The sequence below is a fragment of the Muntiacus reevesi genome, chromosome 3, assembly GCF_963930625.1.
Source record: "Muntiacus reevesi chromosome 3, mMunRee1.1, whole genome shotgun sequence".
Taxonomy (NCBI): domain Eukaryota; kingdom Metazoa; phylum Chordata; class Mammalia; order Artiodactyla; family Cervidae; genus Muntiacus; species Muntiacus reevesi.
Window position 1 is genome coordinate 6,439,797 of NC_089251.1, and position 22,603 is coordinate 6,462,399.

Here is a 22,603-nt window from a genome sequence, read left to right on the forward strand (position 1 = left end):
CCAACTCCAGCTGTGAAGTTCATCCAAGTCTGGCCCCCACTGAGAAGCCAGGCAGCAGCAGAGAGCGGTGTAGGCGCCTAAATACCTTGTATTGTGCCACACAGATGTCCCTGCAAGGGCTCCTGTGGGTGTGAGTGTCTGCAGTGCCCACAGGAGTGGTCTTCAGCAAGCACAGAAGACGAGGGACCCCCTGCCTCAGGGCTACGCACCCAGTTCAGGAACTCCTTGAGGCCACCCAGGCCCCTAAGGCAGCCCTGAGCACTGGAGAGCTCTTGGTGTTGCCCTGAAGCTGGCCGGCTGTCGTGTCCCCAGGACTCATGGACTGGGGCTATCACTCATCTGAACAATCCCCAGGCCCTGGGAGTCCCTACTAGGAGACATGGATCCCCTGACTCACCTAGGAAGTTCAGTCTCCAAATGAGGCTGCGTGGGGGAAGTGGAAGCGGCAGTAGCCTGGCACCCAGGTGGAAGGGCAGGCTCACGGGATGAGCAATTCCAACCAGGAAACAGGGGGAGTGGGTGACCTGATGGTGCAGTTCTCAACTTTCTAGAAAGGGCTCCATCCTCAGTCCTGGGAAGGGCCAGTGTGAACAAATCACTCACCGAAGAGCCCAGGTTGAGGGATTAAGCTGAGATCTGGTTAATATAACAGAGTTCTGGGCTGGAAGACCAGGCAAGGTTTCCTGGTCTCAGCTCAGCCTCGCTTTAGGTGCAGAATGGCAGCCGTGAATCACATTTTAGTGCCTCGCTTTCCTGCCCGCATTAATTTTAGAACATATCTGTTAGAAAGAAAACCAGCCTGGGACTTCCCCAGTGGTCCAGTGATTAAGACTCTGCCTTCCGGTGGAGGGCGTGTGGCTCTGACCCCCAGTGGGGAAACTAAGGTGCCGCAGGCCGTGGGGTGCGGCCAAAAAATAAAGGGAGGCCAGCTCTTTTTGATGGTATTTATATCCACGAAAATTAGCTGGGCTGTGACTCATCATCTAATCCAACTTAACTTTGTACTAAAGAGCCTTTAAGGCAAACGTCGATTCTTATGACATGAAGACAGCCAACCAGCATGTCCAGTAAGCCTAATTCACCCGAGTTAATAAAGAGCCTTTCTTCTCAGCTCAAACTTTTCAGAGCTCCCAAATAAACCAGAAAAAAATCTGCAAGTGGCGTCTCATGATAAAATTTAAGCTTTATCGTTTGACATTCAAAATGGCAACCCACTCCAGTGTTCTTGCCCAGAGAATCCCAGGGACGGCGGAGCCTGGTGGGCTGCCATCTATGGGGTCACACAGAGTCGGACACGACTGAAGTGACTTAGCAGGTCAGTCCAAGCTCGTCTACGTCTTATGCGGGGTGAGGAGGCTGGGCCGTGGGCATCTGTGGCCTTTTCAAGTTACAAGTCAGTAACAACAGTTCAAAGGTAGCCAACACATCTTGAGTTTATTGCATCATTGTAAACAAGAAATCTTATCTCCTCCTGACCAGACACCCAAAAGGTTATAAATGAAATTTAACTTGGGTCCAACTTGAGGACATGTACTAAAAGTTTCAAGCCTCACCTTGGCATTTTTTAAAGACTGAGTGTGATCCTCTATAAGGCACTGCCATGCTGAAGGAATGTTCCTTCTGCCACATCTTATAAATACAAAAAAGCTGCCTGTTCTCATTACGTGTCTTCAGTTGCACTGCAACCACAAGATAGAGCGATTCACACTGGCTGGAATCAAAGTCTTATTTCCCCAAGGCCAGGGCAGTGCAGCCTGGCACCACCATAAAGGACATCATTCTTAGATGACACCCAGGACCAGCCACAATCATCTGTTTTAAGAGCATCTGATAAAGGAACAGGCAATTATCCCTTCCCAGGTTTTAAAATAAGCAACGTTTCGTATCTCCATTATCTAAGATTCCCAAGTAAAAACATTATTAAAAATAGCCATATCCTTGAAAACTCAAGCATTTCTAGTGTACAATACTTCCTCTTTGGCAATGCAGAACCTGCAAGCTGACCGTTCAGTTGGCACGTGTCATCTGTGGAGAAAGATGGGGTTCTGCAGATTTCAAATGGTTCTGAGGAGTCAAGTGAAAAGCTGACCCACATGTAAACTGTAACAGACAAACATTCCACCGTGGGAACCAAGGACTCAAAGCCAAAGGCTGCATTCTGATCCATCTCTAGAGATGAGATGGCTGGTGGGACCCGGAGCTGTGGCTGAAATTCAGGAGGAGTGGTACCAGGAAGGCGACGGTCAACACCAAGTGAGAGCTGGAGATGGAATCCATGACGAGGGTTGTAAACAGCAGCAAAGCCACGGACAGAAGCAGAGGTCCTGCCCGTTCTGCGGGGCCGCAGGAGCCTGGCATGGAGCCCCCACCCCACAAGCAGACGGTTCACCCAGCCGTGTGCTCGGCCTTCAGACCTGGGTTCTCCCACGGGACAGTCTGTGCCTGAAGGTGTCCCCAGTGTTACCTGAAAATACTTCATCTTGGTGAACGTGTTCTGTAAAAGAAAAAGAACTAGAGCTGAAGAGTGTTTCTGGCAGGTGAAAACCAATGCTCCCTGGCTTGCATTAGCCCTTGAACTTCAGTTCAGCTTCTGTGGTGTGGGTACCGTTGGGTCGGAAAGAGTCCTCGGCTTCTGTTTTCAAGGCACTTCTGTCAAGGGCAGTTAAGTGTGTGTTGGGGGGGGGGCGGAGATTTCAAAAGTTCATTTCCAACTGTAATGAACAGCTGGGCTGCCGTCATGTTGCAACACAAGTTCGCTTGACAGCAGAGCGTGATTTCACAAATCAACCCTCAGAACCTTCCGGATCCCACGAGTCCACAGGTGCAAATGTGCAAACCCCGAAGAGGTCTTCAAAGTGCTTGCTCGGGCCGGGCCCCAGGTCTGCTGGGCGCCCGGGCGCGTCTCTGCCTGCCTGCACGGGAGCTCAGTAGAAATCCAGCCGTGACTGCACGGTCTTGCAGCCCTTGTCGGAGTAGATTTTCTCGTCCTTCGGGAAGAACGTCATCTCCTCTGCCACCCGGGTGACGACGTCTTCGTAGATGGCGGAACCGCGGGCCCTCATCTCCGCCCGCACGCACATCTTCACGTGCCTGTACTCCAGGGGCAGGAAGGGGATGAAGTAGTCGATGAGGTTCCGGTCTATCAGGCCGCTGTGCCACAGGCCACCTGGAAACAGGGCACGACTGGGTTTCCTCCACTTCTGTCCTTGTCAGCCCGCCACCGTGCGGCTCCTGCGGGGCCTGCCCTGATCCCCGGCCCAGCACACTCCCCACGTCTGCGGCCCATCAAGCCTGATGTAACGGTTGGTTGGCTACCCCCGCTAACTGGCTTCTAGAATAGCGTGCCCTCCAAAAAGAAAGTCCCTACTTCAGCCAAGCTACAGGCGCAAGCGGATTCTGTGGTCTTGTGAAAGGCTTAAAGAGAGAGATGGTTGGGACTTCCCTGGCGTCTGGTGGTTAGGACCTGAGCTTCCACTGCACAGGGCACGGGTTTGATCCCTTATTGGGGAACTAAGATCCCACAAGCCACAGGGTCAAAAGTAAAAAGAGAGAGAACGGTGATGCTGTGGGCAGGGCGCAGGGCACCCACTCAGGAAGACTCACTGTGTTTGTTATTGAAGACTCCGACAGACAGCACGGCCTCCAGGTCCTTCAGCTGGATGTCCTCTCTCTTTCTCCCGGCCCGCCAGAAGTCAAGGGCCGTCTTAGTTATGAGGTCCCCGCCTGCGTTGCTGAGTTTGCCAAAGAAACCAGATTAAAATCACACACTGACTTCTCTATGACATATGCACACTACTATATATAAAAGATAACTCGTGAGAACCTACTGTATAGCATAGAGAACTCTACTCAATACTCTGTGGTGACCTAGATGGGAAAAAATATCAAAAAAGAGTGTATATATGTATATAACACTTTGCTATAACCTCAGATATGCAGATGAAACCACCCTTATGGCAGAAAGCGAAGAACTAAAGAACCTCTTGATGAAAGTGAAAGAGGAGAGTGAAAAACCTGGCTTAAAATTCAACATTCAAAAAACCAAGATCATGGCATCCAGTCCCATCACTTCATGGCAAACAGATGGAGAAACAATGGAAACAGTGACAGATTTTATTTTCTTGGGCTCCAAAATCACTGCAGATGGTGACTGCAGCCATGAAATTAAAACTCTTGCTCCTTGGAAGAGAAGCTACGACCAACTAGACAGCATATTAAAAAGCAGAGACATTACTTTGCCAACAAAGGTCCGTGTAGTCAAAACTATGGTTTTTCCAGTAGTCACATGTGGATGTGAGTTGGACCATAAAGAAGGCTGAGTGTTGAAGAATTGGTACTTTTGAACTGTGGTGCTGGAGAAGATGCTTGAGAGTCCCTTGGACTGCAAGGAGATCAAACCAGTCAATCCTCAAGGAAATCAGTCCTGAATATTCATTGGAAGGACTGATACTAAAGCTGAAACTCCAATATTTTGGCCACCTGATGCAAAAAGGCAACTCATTGGAAAAGACCCTGATGCTGGGAAAGATTGAGGGCAGGAGGAAAAGGAGGCAACAGAGGATGAGATGGTTGGATGGCATCACCGACTCAGTGGACATGAGTTTGAGCAGACTCCAGGAGATGGTGAAGGACAGGGAGGCCTGGCGTGGCGCAGTTCTTGAGGTCACAGAGGTCACATGACTGAGCGACTGAACAACAAACTACCACAGAAACTACTAGACTCCAATAAAAATTACTTTTAAGAAAAAGACTGTCTAATCAGGAAACGTACCTGCTCTAAGTTTACTCTTTTTTTTTCCTTTTCAGTTTCTATGCAGCTTATTTTAAAGTTAAATATATAAATCAGTCTAGATGTATTAAAGGGTTGTAATGACTTCCTACTGATGTCACTTATTATCAGAAAACACTGTAAAGTTTTCTAAGATGGAGTCAGATTGTGATATTTCTCTAAAGTTTAGTTTTAATCAAAGAGTATTTACTATGTACTGGTATACCAAAAAAAAAAAAAAGCATCTGCCCTCAGGAGCTGAAAATCCGTTTTCTCAGGAAGAGGAAAAAAAACAAACTTGGTGTGTAACGCTACGACTTTTTATAAAACCCAGAGAGGACATGTGTAGGTAGCAAAACTGCCTATTATCAGCAACAATTTCCTTCATTCGTTTCCTCCTGCCTCTGCCCAATGCCATGCTGACATCAGCAACCCGGAAAAAGTGTGCAAGTTACTTTTGCCAGGCTGGCACCTTTGTCCCCGGAACCTCATTCTAGCCCTGGGAAAATGAAGGGCTCTGTACATCCCCACTCAAGAAACGTTCCAACTGACCTGAGAAAGATGAAGATGGCCTTCCGGTAAGACACGCCATCAATCTGCTCGTAGTAATCTAGGAACGGCTTGATTGCATCAATGACTCCCGGGTGCAACTTATCCATCTCATCAAATATGAACACGGAGCCCGCACATGCACTCACGTTACCCCGGATCCACTTCTGTAACTGGTCCTAGACCAACCATAAAAGAAGAAATGGGACACGGGGACTCAAAGGGCGTGCCCAGGGGAGAAGTGCTATGCTGTTCTTCACACTCAGGAGGGTGAAAAATCCGAGCTCTCTGGGGTTTAACAACAAAAACCACATCCTAACCTCCACTCACGGGGTAGCTACTTTTCTGAAAATTCATCTATAAAAAGTGGGGGGGAACATGGCTGATTCATGTCAATGTATGGCAAAAACCACTACAATACTGTAAAGTAATTAGCCTCCAATTAAAATAAACAAATTTCAAAGAATAATAAAATAAAGAAAAAAAATGGGGGGGGGGAAATGGAAACCAGCAGAGATGCGTGCTAAAAGGCAAATAAGTGTTTTCCTAACTCAAATGAGGTACACAATGCAACTCTTTAAAAGTATAAGAAGTATAAGATATGTGAATATTTATCGTTTCACCGGTAACCAACGAGTAATTTTCATCTCACTGTAGATGGAAATCTCAATTTTACTAGACATACTGAGGAATAAGAAACTAGACTAAGCCTGGTGCCGTGTCCAAGACCAGTGCCTTATAAAGGTGTTACAAGCGCAGTGAACAAAGACCCTGACCTAGATGACATTTCATGACAAGCATCGGTGCCTGTATTTCTAGGGATTTATGAAAGAATTTGGAAAATAAGAAAATCACTCTCTTTTTGGCTGTCTTCCCTGTCTCACTGTTAATGTGGCAAATATCCACTTTTACTTCCTTGTTCAGTTTCTATTCCTTATTTCTGTCCCCACCTAACACTAAGTAGGCACACCAACTTTTACAAGGATGTCCATTTAAACAAGAGCCCGACTGGACAAGTTAACAACACAATGCCAAGAATGTGGAGAACGGGAGGAACAACGGGAAAAACCATTACTGAGGAGAAAAAAAATTTTTCTGGTTCTCGCTGCTTAAATGCAGAGGCCAAGCTGAAGCTACATCATAGGCAGGAATCTTATTTTTTCATTTTTGGCTGTGCTTGAGGGATCTTAGTTCCCTGACCAGGGATTGAACCTGTGCCCTCAGCAGTGAAAGCATGGAGTCCTAACCAGGAGACTACCAAGGAATTCCCAAGGGAGCCTTAAATAAAGCCGTTTGAGTCTGTTTCACTTAACCAAGGGCTGTGACGGGGATGTTGCGCATGCTCACTGCACAGCACGGCTACCCTGCAGACTGGGAGACAGGAGATTCGGGTTCCAGTTTCTCATTTGCCATAAGGTCACAAAGACTGTAGGGGGCGAGAAGCCTCCCCGCTCTTGGCTCCATCTTTTAATGGAACATCACCCCACTGTATTGGGCTTCCCTGGTGGCTCAGTGGTATAGAACCCACCTGCCAATGCAGGAAATGCAGGTTCGATCCCTGGATCGGGAAGATTCCCTGGAGAAGGAAATGACAACCCACTCCAGTATTCTTGCCTGGAAAATGCCATGGACAGAGGAGCCTGATGGGCAATAGTCCATGGGGTGGCAAAAGTTGGACACGACTTAGCACGCCCACACCCCCCTGTATTATTTTGGAATCGGTGAAGCAGAAGCTGCAGAACTGCAAATGGCAAAAGGTCACCAGGGTGGGGGACCTGTGCCTTAAACCAGCGGGGCCTGGGGCTGCTGCAGCGCAAAGAAAGAAACAGAGGCTGGAGTCAGGGAGCCGGTCACCCAGACCAGTCGGAGAAGCTGGAGGACGGGATAACAATTCCTTGCCTGGTACAGTTTTATGTGCTGCTCATGAGGGAAGTGCAGGGTCGACACAAACAGATGGACAAAGTTGCTCTTCAGGCCTTTGGGGTGAAGATTTTCAGCCACAATTTGGCTGACAAAATTCTTGCCTGTGCCAGCCCAGCCGTGTAACGAGAGAGTCAGTGGTTTCTTGGGATTTTTGTTGTTCTTGAAGCCGGTCAGCGCCTTGAGAATCACCTCTGTGGCCAGATGCTGCCCAAACAGCTTCTCCTCCAAATCCTGCTTGAGGGCTGTAGGAGCCAGCCCGACAACGAGAGAGAAAAATACACATTAAACATGCACCAGAAGAGCAGCGCTCGTCCCAGCTGGCCAAAGTGGGAGGCACAGGTTCGCAAAGTGGTCCAGCATGGGATCTCTGCCAAACCCCAGGGCTGGCACCGAGGCAGAACCACGGGGCTGCGGTCACACGAGGCCACTTGCAAGGAAACGGACTGGAGAAGTAAGCTAAGTAAATGTGTTCGCTCATCCAAGGACTGGCCCTCTCGACTGGGCTGCTTTGGTATTCCCCCAGCCACCCCTACCGGCTTGGAAGAAAACCGAGGGCCAGATGGCTTTCGGGGCGGACGCTGCACGTCTGAAAAGTACTTAACAGGGTCGACACGGCGCAGCCTCGCGGCTGCTTTCAGTTTCTTCTTATTGTCCTCCCAAGGAATGCAAACTTTTAGGGAGGAAGTGGGCAGACCCCCCGCGATCCGGAGGATCTCTCCGAAGACACGGCTTCCGAGGCTGCAACCGAGACCGAAACTCCACCTCTCCTCCCTCCTACCCCGTAGAAGGGTGAGCGCGGGATGCCGGGGCGCTGACGCCCGCGGGGGGCCTGTCTCCCGCGCCCCCCGAGCCCCTCCAGGGTAGCCCCGCCGTACCCGACGCATTGAGCGGCCGCTCGCTGCGGCAGCACTCGGCGAAGCGGCAGTACAGGTCCTTGTAAGACAGGTAGCCGGTGAGCGCCGACGCGGCCCCGATGGCGATGCCCACAGTGATAGGCTCGAATGCCGCCACCACGTGGGCCGCCAGCAGCAGCCGGAGCGCCGCGGCGCCCCCAAGCCGAGGATCCAGCCGCATAGCCCACAGGGCCGCCCGCCGCAACCGCCTTCGCAGCAGCCTGGGTCCCCTAGGCGGCAGGGCGGTGGGATGGACCTCCGGTAGCGTCACTTCTGCCCTCCAGGTCCGCCCACCCCATAGGACGGCCTCGTTGGCGAGGGGCGTGGCTCGGTATCGCCATCTTTGTGAGTGGCACGAAAGCCGTCTCAGCTCGGTCCAGTTGAGTCGCTCAGTTTTGTCCGATTCTTTGCGACCCCATGGACTGCAGCACGCCAGGCCTCCCTGTCCATCACCAACTCCCGGAGTTTACTGAAATTCATGTCCATCCAGTCGGTGATGCCATCCAACCATCTCATCCTCTGTCGTCCTCTTCTCCTCCCACCTTCAATCTTTCCCAGCATCAGGGTCTTTTCCAGTGAGTCAGTTCTTTGCATCAGGTGGCCAAAGTATTGGAGTTTCAGCTTCAGCATCAGTCCTTCCAATGAATATTCAGGACTGATCTCCCTTAGGATGGACTGGTTGGATCTCCTTGCAGATCAACGGACTCTCAAGAGCCTTCTAACACCACAGTTTAAAAGCACCAATTCTTCGCTCTCAGCTTTCTTTATAGTCCAACTCTCACATCTATACATGCCTACCGGAAAAACCATCTAGAAAAGTCGTCTAGGGACCCGTTTGGTGGTTGTGATGGTTAGTCGCCAAGTCATGTCCAACTCTTGCGATCCCATGGACTGTAGCCTGCCAGGCTCCTCGGTCCAGTGAGATTTTCCAGGCAACAATACTAGAGTGGTTAGCTTCTGTTTCGAACTGTTAGGTGGTTAGAATAGGGAAAATGAGTCCAAAATTGCGGTAGCTAAAAGACCTGGAAGGGAAAAGCCCGTGAAAATAGAACAAAGGAAGGTCCGAGGACCAGAGTGAGGACCTCAGGTAAAACAAACAGCACTCCTGGCTGGCCCAATTTACATAGGACAGGCCCAGGGAGAGAGAAACATATAAAAAGAGGAGCCAAAGCTCTCTCTTTCTTTCTCTCTTCCCCCCTCACCCCCGCCCCTGCGTGATGGGGCGCTCTTCTCTTTGCGTCTTTGGATCGACGTGCCCTCACGCCTGGAAGATGGATTTTCCTGCTCTCTTCTAAATAAAATAGAGCTGTAACATGGAGCTGTAGCACTGATTTGTCTAAGAGCTATAACACGGTCTGTCCAAGACCCGAGAGCTGTGACACGCCTAGAGGGCTTTAATGTCCGTCACTCCAGATCTTTGTTGTGACGAGACAAAAACCAAGGAGTGTACACTCGCCTGACAAAACTCAGGCCTAACTTCTACTGTTTCTGTTTTCTTCCCAGATCTTTCACACTTTGCTTGGTCACCCCTCCTTTCACTTCCCCTGCAGCGTTTGTCAAGTCTCCCCACCCACCTGCCTTCCCGAAACAGCTGCTGAGCACTCTGGACTATGGGCCCCAGGCTGAGGCCTGGGGCTACAGCAAGGCAGATGTGTGCAGTCAAACTGTGTGCATTCTTCCATTGAGCTGCTACAAGGCCAGCTCCTTGCTGGATGCTGGGAGACAGCAAGGAATAGAGGGGGCTGCCCCTACCCTCTGGACCTCTGGGGGAGGCAGTCAGTGGATGAGGGTCCATATTGAGCTCTTTGAAGCTCAGGGGCCATGGAGAAGAGAAGGCATTTGTCTAGACTCAAACAGTTAATCAAGTGAATGTGAGGAGTAGAGCGTTATAGCCATGCTCTCCGGGAAACAAACTCACTCAGAAGGACAATGCAGATAGTGGAATGCAGTTTATTACACCGGCGGGCCCAAGGCAGAGTCTCCTCTTATACAAGGACCCCGACCAGCGTTTGTGAAAATCTTTTATACCCCATGTGTACGTGTCCAAACCCACCACCCCAAATCCCTTGAGGCTTACAAAGGAAGGATAAATACAATCACAATAACCCCATCATTCACGTGTTATGTGTTCAAACAGTTAATAATCAATAAGCCCGCGGTTACATTCCAACCAGTTAATAACCAATAAGTCTGTAGTTACATTCCGATAGATACTGTCTGGAGTATTCCGGAGGCAGGGGTGATTAGTGTCTGTTTTCTCTTAGGTGATGAGTAACCTGGATATGATCTTCAAGGTTCCCCTGTCCGGAGGGGGTCTTATCCTTCCATTGTCGTTCCCACAGGCACTAAGCGGAGAGTTCAGAGTCCACTGGAGAGGTGGCCAAGCACGATCAGCATGGACAGGCCTCAGATGGAGTCAAGGCCCTAAGACTTCCTTCTTCAGAGTGTGCTATGCAGAGAATAGAATATGCAGGATGTGCAGTTTGGGGAACTGAAAGTATGTCACGTGGTGGAAGCTGGTAAGAATGGAGGGCTAGGCAGAGACTGGAAAGGGAAGGCCTCTGTTTTGGTGGGGGGTAATAATAAACTCTGGAAAATTCTGAAAGAGATCAGACCACCTGACCTGCCTCTTGAGAAATCTGTTTGCAGGTCAGGAAGTAACAGTTAGAACTGGACATGGAACAACAGACTGGTTCCAAATAGGAAAAGGAGTACGTCAAGGCTGTGTATTGTCACCCTGCTTATTTAACTTATATGCAGAGTACATCATGAGAAACACTGGGCTGGATGAAGCACAGCTGGAATCAAGATTGCCAGGAGAAATATCAATAACCTCAGATATGCAGATGATACCACCCTTATGACAGAAAGTGAAGAACTAAAGAGCCTCTTGATGAAAGTGAAAGAGGAGAGTGAAAAAGTGGGCTTAAAGCTCAACATTCAGAAAACTAAGATCATGGCATCCAGTCCCATCACTTCATGGCAAATAGATGGGGAAACAATGGAAACAGTGAAAGACTTTATTTTCTTGGGCTCCGAAATCACCGCAGATGGTGGCTGCAGCCATGAAATTAAAAGACACTTGCTCCTTGGAAGAAAAGCCATGACCAATCTAGATAGCATGTTAAAAAGCAGAGACAGTACTTGGCCAACAAAGGTCCATCTAGTTAAAGCTATTCTTTTTCCAGTAGTCATGTATGGATGTGAGAGTTGGACTATAAAGAAAGCTGAGTGCCAAAGAATGGATGCTTTTGAACCATGGTGTCAGAGAAGACTCTTGAGAGTCCCTTGGACTGCAAGGAGATCCAACCAGTCCATTCTAAAGGAAATCAGTTCTGAATACACATTGGAAGGACTGATGTTGAAGCTGAAACTCCAATACTTTGGCCACCTGATGCGAAGAACTGACTCATTGGAAAAGATCCTGATGCTGGGAAAGATTGAAGGCAAGAGGAGAAGGGAATGACAGAGGATGAGATGGTTGAATGGCATCACCGATTCTATGGACATGAGTCTGAGCAAGCTCCGGGAGATGGTGATGGACAGAGAAGGCTGTTGTGCTGCAGTCCATGCGGTCGCAAAGAGTTGGACACGACTGAGCGACTGAACTGAACTGAACTGACTTGTGAGCTGCACGGGTTTGTTGAGAGGGTCAAAAAGAGGTGACAGTCACAGCAAAAGGTCTTCTTGACCTCTTACTGTCTGCAGCAGTAAGGACTGTATCTGCATCAGCTCACTGGTACCCAAACAACTTCAAGAAGGACCACTGTCATCCCGTTTACAGATAGGGAAATGGAGGCCCAGAGAAGGGACGTCCCGTATCCAGAGCCACTCAGCTAGGAAGAGAGGGAGTGAGCCAGGTTCTGTGACTTTCACAGTTCCAACCTCCTTCTCTCTGCACGGACGCCCCCAGAGGCCACAGAGCTGCTCCTCCATCTCTTAGAGTGGCACCCCAGGGAACACGCTGGACTTGGCCAACTGCATGCCTGAGTCAGCCACTGTCCTCAGAGACAGCAGGAGAACTGATTAAACTCAACAGATAGGGTCTGGCAGCCAATCCACCTATTCATACCAGCCCACCTGTTCATACCAGCCCTGGTGGAGAAAGCTTGTCAGGGGGTCCTAGGAGAGGTGCTTTGCACACCTACCTTTAGGGGGTAGGTTGGCAGCCCTTGTATGGGTCTTTCTCTGTACTAGGCTAGCCATCTTCAGCCTGGGGTATGTGAGTCCCTGGAGGAATAATAGGTGACTTCTCAAGGTCATGTGGGATGGATCACAGTAAGGATGCAACACGCCAGAAATACAGCCACTTTCCTTTTTCTTTTTTTTTAAATATAGCTCACTTATGGGCTTCCCAGGTGGAGCAGTGGTAAAGAATCCACCTGCCAATGCAGGAGACGTGGGTTTGATCTCTGGATCAGGAAGATCCCCTGGAGGAGGGACTGGCAACTCATTCCAGTATTGTTGCCTGGAGAATTCCATAGACAGCAGGTCCTGGCAGGCTACAGTCTATGGGGTTGCAGAGTTCGGACACAACTGAGCACGCACCGCGTACTTGACGACAGCTTAAGGTGAACGGCGTTGGATTCGTGATCTCCCAAGAAGATTTAGCTTCGGGACCAGGGACCAGGCTTGATCACCCAAGAGCTTTTGTGTAGCAGAGTTTTATTAAAGTGTGAAGAGGGACAGAGAAAACTTCTGACACAGACTTGGAAGGGGGACGGAGAGCGCCCCTCTCGCTAGTGTTAGCAAGCGAGTTATACTTTTTAATTAATTATTACAACAAATCAAAAGAATGTCTCAAGTTTGTGAAAAATTTACCAGACCCACTCCCATAATTTGCATTTTAAGATGACAATTTAGCCAGAAGGTCTTCAGGAAGGAGAACTGTCCCCAAGGGGATACACTGTTGCTATATAATCCTTAGTACAGAGTTTCAACTGAGTTGTTCCTGGTGTAATCATCAGGTCCAGGCTTAAAGAAAAAAAAGTTTTATGTGACTAAGACTAAGGAATGTAGAGGAAAAAAAAGATGTTTGTCCTTTCCTCCTCCTTGAGAATTTCACACCCCTACCTCCTCCTTGAGAGCCCCAGACCCCTCTCATCTCCTCAGGGGCCCCGGACTTCAACCTGCCTAGGAATTGACTCCGTCTGTTAACTTACAATGTTTTATTAGTTTCAGGTCTATAGCAAATGATTCTGTATATATGTATATAAATTTAAATATAAATATATATGAATAAATATAAATAAATATATAAAAATTGAATAAATATGTAAATATCATAAACAAATACCATATTAATATAATATATTATATTTATATTATAATTTATAATAATTATAAATAAGTTATATAAATATATGATACATAATATATTTTATATATTATATACATTATATATGTCATATATTTATATTATTTATGTTATATAATATTATATATAATACATATAATATATATTATATAATATTTACATTATATTTATATTATATAATATATAATATATGTAATATAATATATTTACAATTATATTGTATATATTGTATATACATATTGTATTAAATATACAATTATACAGTATAATTATATTATAATCATATATTTCTAATTTATATATTATATATTATATATACATGATTATATATAACTATTTATAACAAAGAAATAGAGGAAAACAACAGAATGGGGAAGACTAGAGATCTCCTCAAGAAAATTTGAGATACCAAGGGGACATTTCATGCAAAGATGGGTTTGATAAAGGACAGAAATGGTATGAACCTAAGAGAAGCAGAAGATATTAAGAAGAGGTGGCAAGAATACACAGAAAAACTGTACAAAAAAGATCTTCACAACCCAAATAATCACGATGGTGTGATCACTCACCTAGAGCCAGACATCCTGGAATGTGAAGTCAAGTGGGCCTTAGGAAGAATCACTATGAACAAAGCTAGTGGAGGTGATAGAATTCCAGTTGAGCTCTTTCAAATCCTGAAAGATGATGCTGTGAAAGTGCTGCTCTCAATATGCCAGCACATTTGGAAAACTCAGCAGTGGCCACAGGACTGGAAAAGTCAGTTTTCATTCCAATCCCAAAGAAAGACAATGCCAAAGAATTCTCACACTACTGCACGATTGCACTCACCTCACATGCTAGTAAAGTAATGCTCAAAATTCTCCAAGCCAGGCTTCAGCAATACATGAACCGTGAACTTCCAGATGTTCAAGCTGGTTTTAGAAAAGGCAGAGGAACCAGAGATCAAATTGCCAACCTCCGCTGGATCATCAAAAAAGCAAGAGAGTTCCAGAAAAACATCTATTTCTGCTTTATCGACTATGCCAAAGCCTTTGACTGTGTGGATCACAATAAACTGTGGAAAATTCTGAAAGAGATGGGAATACCAGACCATCTGACCTGACTCTTGAGAATCCTATATGCAGGTCAGGAAGCACTAGTTAGAACTGGACATGGAACAACAGACTGGTTCCAAATAGAAAAAGTAGTACATCAAGGCTGCATATTGTCACCCTGCTTATTTAACTTATATGCAGAGTACATCATGAGAAACACTGGACTGGAAGAAGCACAGCTGGAATCAAGATTGCTGGGAGAAATATGAATAACCTCAGATATGCAGATGACACCAGCCTTATGGCAGAAAGTGAAGAGGAACTAAAAAGCCTCTTGATGAAAGTGAAAGAGGAGAGTGAAAAAGTTGGTTTAAAAGTCAACATTCAGAAAACTAAGATCATGGCATCTGGTCCCATCACTTCATGGAAAGTAGATAGGGAAACAGTGTCAGACTTTTTGGGGGGGGCTCCAAAATCACTGCAGATGGTGATTGCAGCCATGAAATTAAAAGACGCTTACTCCTTGGATGGAAAGTTATGACCAACCTAGATAGCATATTAAAAAGCAGAGATGTTTCTTTGCCAACAAAGGTCCATCTAGTCAAGGCTATGGTTTTTCCAGTGGTCATGTATGGATGTGAGAGTTGGACTGTGAAGAAAACTGAGCGCCAAAGAATTGATGATTTTGAACTGTGGTGTTGGAGAAGACTCTTGAGAGTCCCTTGGACTCCAAGGAGATCCAACCAGTCCATCCTAAAGGAGATCAGTCCTGGATGTTCATTGGAAGGACTGATGCTGAAGCTGAAACTTCAATACTTTGGCCACCTCATGAGAAGAGTTGACTGATTGGAAAAGACCCTGATGCTGGGAGGGATTGGGGGCAGGAGGAGAAGGGGACAACAGAGGATGAGATGGCTGGATGGCATCACTGACTCGATGACATGGGTTTGAGCAAATTCTGGGAGTTGGTGATGGACAGAGAGGCCTGGCGTGCTATGATTCATGGGGTTGCAAAAAGACATAACTGAGTGACTGAACTGAACTGAATTATATATATAATATATAATATAATAAATGCATAATATTATGTATTTATTATATAATATATAATTATAGTATGTATCATGCTGTTATAATTATAACAATATAATATAATTATAATATAATTATTATATATTACAAGTATACACATATAATTATATATAATTAAATTATATAATTTATATTATAAATATATATTATATATACAATATATATACACAATTATATTATATAAGTGTATATAATTTTAGTTATAATATACAATTATATCATAATTATTAACTATATAATTATATTTATACATAATTATATATAATATATTAATATACTATATAACATATAATGTATATATGTTATATATTAGTATAATTTTTATTTTATTATAAAATAATATATATATTTAAAATATATTATATATAATTAAATATATATTTAATATAGATTATATAATTATATAATGATAATTATATATATTTGCATATATAAATAAATGTATTATATAATATAATATATTATATCATTTAGTATATATTAAATATTATATAATGTATAGTATATGTTATATATTTAATATATAACTATATATAATATATAATGTAATGTATATTATTATGTATACTATAAATTATAATTTATAGTATACATAATTATATATTTAATTAGCTTATATTTTATTATCAAATAATAAATATATAATACTTTAATTATAAATATTTAATTTCAATATTGATTAAATTTAATTATTTACTATAACCATATAATTAATAATTATTATATACTTATATAATGATTAATATAATATATATACATTATATTTTTATAATTATATAATATATTTATATTATATTAATATATAATATATTCTACATATTATTATATAACATATAATAATAAATATATATGATGTATATGTATTCTTGTTCAGATTTTTTGCATTATATGTAATTATATGCATTATATGTAAATATATGCATTATATGTAATTATGAGATATTGAGTAGAATAAACTACTTCTTTCATACAGTAGAAACTCAGCCCCTTTCCTCTTTCCTTCCTTAGGAAGACTCCAGCAGTCCAGCCTGCTGCAGGCTCCTTTTTCACCTCCCCTTTTTTACCTCCAGTCCTTGGAAAGAAGAAAAGTCAGTCAGTAATTTCTCCCTGCCGAAACTCAAAGTAAATGGGAAAGAAAAAGAGAGCGAGAACCCTGTCTATCTCATTAAAAGGTACACCTTCCATAAAAATCTTACTTTTTGGTGTAGTAATTTTTTATTTTAAAATTTGTTACACATTTATGTTGCTTTGATTGATTATGTACTAAACACAGTATTTCCAGGTGGCACTAGTGGTAAGGAACTTGCCTGCCACTGTGGGAGACATAAAGAGTCACAGGTTCGAACCCTGGAATGGGAAGATCCCCTGGGGAAAGAAATGGCAGTCCGCTCCAGGATTCTTGCCTAGAGAATCCCACAGACAGAGGTGCCTGGCGGGTGATGTCCATGGGGTTGCAAAGAGTCGGCACGACTGAAGTGACTCAGCACACATGCACATACTAATACATAGTAGTCCAGAAGAAATGTTCAAACACCTAGAGCTTTGTGGTCACCAGAAAAAGTTTCATATTAAATTTTAACTTAAAAAAATTTTTTTAACTTGTAGTATATATGTGTGTGTTTATGTAAATATATATATTATATATATATAAAATATATATATCTTGTTGCAGATAAATTAGATAGGATGATTAGATATTGGATAGGATAAATTAGATAGGATGATTAGATATAGGATGATAGATTAGATAGATAAATTAGATAGGATGATATATATAATTATATATATAAATATATTATATATATATAATATATATATATCTTGTTGCAAATAAATTAGATAGGATGATTAATAAACTACTTCTTTCAGAAAGTACACTTCATTAGGATGACATTTGATGGGGTAACAGGATAGAAATGTGAATTCAAGTACAAAAAACTGATTGTAAATATCTGACTTGTTCCTGCACTTTATAAATGGAGGAAGGCAGGTGAAGCTGCCATGGAGTTCAGATTCCACTGAGCTTACCTAGAAGAGTAAAGTAACAATGTTATCTTAAAACAGTCTATGCTAATAATAGACAGGATATGGAGTCTTTTGCAACCATTTAAACTTATAATGAGGGACTTCCTCATTGTCAGTTTAAATGGTCCAGTGGTTAAGAACTCCCTTCCAATGCAGGGGATTCAGGTGCTGTCCCTGGCCAGGGAACTAAGAACCCACAAGCGGTGCAGCGGCTGCCCCCCAAAAAAAGAGGGGAGGGAGGGGCAATTAGGTGTGTGGGCTATATGGAAGCTGTCTGTATCAGCTTTGCAAATTTCCTGTAAATCTAAAACTATTCTCAAATAAAAAGTTTCTTTGGATAAAAAAGACAGCTTTGTATGTGCTACTGTCTGACCGTCGGTGATACTGTAAAAATCATAATCACATAAGTTTTGCTTCTTCTAAACTGAAATTGGTTTGTGAGAGTGTATAAATTGCACTTGATGGGCAGAAAATGCTCAAATGGTTGAATGCAATGGATGTGAAATGGATAAATTATCTATTCTGTACCCATGAAAATGAATCTTTAAAGTGATAAAACACTCTTTTTACTGATCACCTGTCATACATAGGGGCAACAGAAGTGGAAATATATACTAAAATTGTAAAGTGTATGAAAGTTCCTGTGAACCCTATGCTAAGTGACATAAGCCAGTCACAAAAGACAAATACTGTGTGACTCCGCTCATACAAGGTCCCTAGAATAGTTGAATCTGTAGAGACTGGACTGCCAGATGCTGGGTTCCAGGGTTTGGGGGCGGGGCAGTGGAGATGAGAGTTCATTGGGTGTTGCGTTTCAGCTCTGCCAGATGAAAAGAGTTTTGGAAGCTGGAGACACAACAACGTGAATGTGCTTAACGATACTGAACTATACACTGAAAAATGGTTAGGATGGCAAGTTTTATGTCTATTACCACAACTAAATTTTTTTTGAACTTTAATTTTATTGGCGTATGCTTGATTTATAATGTTGTGTGAGTTTCAGGTGTACGGCAAAGTGATTCAGTTATCCATATGCATGTATTCATCTTTTTTAAGGTTATTTTCTCATATAGGTTATCACAGAATACTGAGTAGAGTCCCTGTACCACACAGCATGTCCTTGTTGATTATCTGTTTTATATATGTGTGAGAGTCCCTTGGACTCCAAAGAGATCAAACCAGTTCATCCTAAAGGAGATCAACCCTGAATATCCACTGGAAGGACTGATGCTGAAGCTCAAACTCCAATACTTTGGCTACCTGGTGCAAAGAGCTGAGTCATTAGGAAAGACCCTGACGCTGGGAAAAATTGAAGGCAGGAGGAGAAGGGGATGACAGAGGATAAGATGGTTGGATGGCATCACTGACTTAATGGAAATAAGTCTGAGTAAACTCCAGGAGATGGGGAAGGACAGGGAAACCTGGTGTGCTGCAGTCCATGGGGTTGCAAAGAGCCGGACACAACTGAGCGACTGAACATTGAGAACAAATATGTGTTCGTGTCTGCTACGTGGCTTCAGTCGTGTCTGGCTCTATGTGACCCCATGGACTGTAGCCCGCTAGGCTTCTCTGTCTGTGGGATTTTCCAGGCAAGAATACTGGACTGGGTTTTGCCACGCCCTCCTCCAGGGGACTCTTCTTGTACTGTGTATATATTCATCCCAAACTCCTGAATTATCCCCCCACCATGCTTCCCCTTTCGGAACCACAAGAGTATTTTCCATATCTGTAAGACTGTTTCTGTTCAGTTCATTCTGTTCATTTGTATCACTTTAAAAAATTAGATTCCACTTATGAGTAACATCATATGATATGTCTTTCCCAACCACAACAAAATATTGTTTTAACTTAAAAAAATGTTAAGTTCCTCTGATTATAACCCTCTGAATGTTGAAATTTTCTTTCTGGAGTGAGTCATCCTTTTAACTGTCCTTTAGCCACAACGGCCAAAATACCATGAATATGTTTTTAACCTTTTGGTAAGTAATGAATACATCGATCACGGGGGCCATGGTTGAAGGAGGCTTCGCTGGTACCCACAGCTTCAGTTTCTCAAATGGTGTCAGAGATGGGGTGGCTGAAAGCAGGCTCTTTCTTCTGTACTGTGCAAAAAGGGCAGGTTGAGAAAGGGAGATCAATTTTAGGAAGGAGTTCAGTGGAAGCTGAGGATCTAAGGATTGATTCCTTTTCCATTATTCATGCTGAGCTCTCCTTGGAAAGTCTGCAGTACCCAGGGGTATGCTTCCTGCAGTGTGAGGCTCCAGCCCTACTTATGCCCTTTGATGTCACGTGACAGGGTCTGTCTTTGGTCCAGGTTTGCATTAATCAGCCTCCAATGCTGCCTGATCCCCGGTCACCTGGCCTGCTGAGCCAGCCCCCCAGTGCAGCGTCTCCTGTGTGTCCCCAGTTCTGCCAGCCCTCCTTGGTTGGATAACCTTCAAAATCTATAGCTCTCACACCCCGCACCCCCCTCCTCCAGATGGCCTGACTACGTGAAATAGCGGATTCCCGCAGTTCCTTCAGAGGTGGCGTTTCTTTTCTCTTTTCAGTGAATTAATTGGCTGCACTGGGTCTTTGTTGCCCCAGATGGGCTTTCTTGTTTTGGCGAGCGGGGGCCACTCTCAGGCTGAAGTGTCTGGTTTTCTCTCTGCAGTGGCTTCTGTTGATGTGGTTCACAGGCTTAGTTGCTCTGCCGATTGTGGAATCTTCCTGGAGCAGGGATAGAACCTCTGTCCCCTCCACTGGACCACCAGGGCAGTCCTCGGGGGCATTTCTGAGGATCTGGAGCTCCAGCTCTCCCAAGTCCTCCAGGCGGCCCATCACGATGTCCGTTATGCAATTTTTCACACCCCATTTTTTCTCTAGCAAAGATCTGGAAAAATGGAATTTTAGACCACAGTGCGGTTTAGCCCCCATAGGACCCATCTCTCAACTCTCCAGAGGTCCTGGTCCTTTGGATACGGTAGAAAATTTTCCCAGACAATTCTTCAGAGAAAGGCCTGGGGGCCTCGGAGTCAAGATGTTGACATGTGCATGTGTCTTTCAACTGCTTTCCACTTTCCAGTTTTGTTCGGACCCAGCCGTGTCCTGGTGGTGGTGGTGGTGGAGGGGGCTCTTGGTCTCAGCTTCTCAGAGTCCTGGAGCTCTTCTCCTGAGTGAGCACATGGTCCCCAGGGGAGCTGGGGTGACGCTTGTTTTGCTTTTGGTCCCTTTGAGCTCTGGGTCTCCCCTCTGGGAAGATGGAGGGTGGGGATGGGGTGCCTCCTGCAGTGTCTCCACATGGGTTCAGTAATCAAGTCCAAACCCCGCATTTGCCCGAGCTTGTCTCCCCGCCTATGTTACCACCTGTGCTATCAGTTGAGGTTCTTTGCTTCCGAGAAACAGATGATGATACTGACTGGCTTGGGCTTCTCCAGGGCATCTTAGAAGAATCCAGGGTGGCCCATAGAAATGTAAAAAACACTGAGTGACCCCCGACTTGGGAGAGAGGATCCCAGAAGTGGGGCGTGTAGGTGTCAGTGGTGGAGGCTCCGAGGCCCTATTGGCCTGGCACCGCCTCCATGGAGAGAGAAGCTGAAGGACCCAACCCCAGTATCTTGACCTTGGATCAGCTAGCCATGGGCAAGGCTGTTGTGATACCTGGGTAACCCTCCCCATTTGTGCTATTGTGCATTCTCAAATTGCATTTTGTTCCCTTGAAAATGTGAGTATTTCCTCATTTGTCATTTGGCCACTTATCTTGAAGATGGCCACTGGAATTTATGGAGGATGGGAAGATGACCACAGGGCAGAGAACCTCAAAACCTCTCACAAAGACCTTTCTGGACAATCCGGCCATATCTGAGCCTCAGGAGAACATAACTGACCCCCCCACATGCCCCTCAACTACATAATGATCTTGACAAGGCCCCATTCCTCTTCTTTTAAGAAAGCTTTTATTTTTTTTTAAATGTAAAACCACTTACATATTTCCAGTATCACTGAGTATCTTAACATAAAAATTAGTCCATTTAGAGTATCTTAAGACAAATTGTGGGGACTTCTCTGGTGGTCCAGTGGCTGAGACGCTGCACTCCCAATGCAGGGAGCTCAGGTTCGATCCCAGGTCAGGGGACTAGATCCCACATACTGCAACTAGGACCCAGTGCAGTCAAATAAAAATAAATATTTTAAAAACAAGCAAACAAAAGAATATCTTAAAAGAAATTGCCAAAAAAAAAAAAGAGAGAGAAATTATCTTTGAATGGGAACTTCTAGTACTCTGAGATCTGCAAGGCATGCCTAGAAAACTTGCTGCCATGGAAAATGAAGCAGTCAGATTGGGGGATGGTGGTGGAGAGCCTGTGGGTTTTTATTGTTATTATTAATTTGCTATAATATTCTCCTTCAGGCGAGGGAGTTTCATGTTTTCTTCAGACAACATCAGGCACTGAAGCTGTCTGTGGACAAGTTCGATCTACATGATTTCTTCTGTTTTGGTAGCATAGATATGGCTCCGGGTGGCCACTCCATCAGAACTGTTAACTCCATTTCACATTTTAAAAATCAGCTTAATTAGTTAGTTTTGATTGCACTGACTTCTCTTGTTGGGGAGCACGGGCTTTCGGGTGTGAGGATTCAGTAGTTGTGGTGCATGGGTTTGGTTGCTCTGACGCATGTGGAATTTTCCCCGACCAGGGATTGAACCCACGTCCCCTGCGTTGGCAGGCAGATTCTTATTCACCGTATCACCAGGGAAGTCCTCCACTTCATATTAGTTTTTGTTATAAATCTTACAAAGGGGAGTGCTTCTGGGTATTTCACATCCACATTCTGTCTTCATAAATTGTGCAAGCCCATGGTAGCTGCCATTCTGCATCGCTGTCCCTGGAAGCCTGACCCCTTCACTCCCACCGTCCCCTGGTCCCTACATCGTCCCTTTCCCCCGTACACTTTCTATCACGTCTTTCTTGGAGCATCACCTACAGTGCTTAAATTGATAATAAGAAACATTCAGAACCAC

The 22,603-nt window shown here is 44.6% G+C and overlaps 1 protein-coding gene across 2 annotated transcripts; it reads right to left on the reverse strand.

Annotated features, from left to right (window-relative positions):
- Nucleotides 1-1,165: 1,165 nt before the first annotated feature.
- TOR1B (torsin family 1 member B) lies at nt 1,166-8,364 on the reverse strand. 2 transcript variants are annotated; one of them, XM_065928267.1, is made up of 5 exons: nt 8,116-8,364; nt 7,217-7,482; nt 5,321-5,496; nt 3,604-3,731; nt 1,166-3,166 (listed from the first exon to the last, which is right to left on the reverse strand). In XM_065928267.1, the coding sequence occupies exons 1-5, from the start codon at nt 8,312-8,314 to the stop codon at nt 2,925-2,927; spliced, it is 1,011 nt and encodes a 336-aa protein (XP_065784339.1). In that variant the 5' UTR covers nt 8,315-8,364; the 3' UTR covers nt 1,166-2,924. The 2 variants fall into 2 exon arrangements, with proteins under 2 accessions (XP_065784339.1, XP_065784340.1); XM_065928268.1 differs by having other exon boundaries at nt 3,001-3,183.
- Between the last annotated feature and the right edge of the window lie 14,239 nt (nt 8,365-22,603).

What these genes read in the sequence shown, in the direction of transcription:
- TOR1B (XM_065928267.1), bottom strand. Translation starts at nt 8,314, where the DNA reads ATGCGGCTGGATCCTCGGCTTGGGGGCGCCGCGGCGCTCCGGCTGCTG. An exon ending in GCGGCCGCTCAATGCGTCGG is followed by an intron (nt 7,483 to 8,115) that starts GTACGGCGGGGC and finishes TGGCTCCTACAG; the next exon opens with CCCTCAAGCAGGATTTGGAG. An exon ending in GCCATCTTCATCTTTCTCAG is followed by an intron (nt 3,732 to 5,320) that starts GTCAGTTGGAAC and finishes TGGCAAACTCAG; the next exon opens with CAACGCAGGCGGGGACCTCA.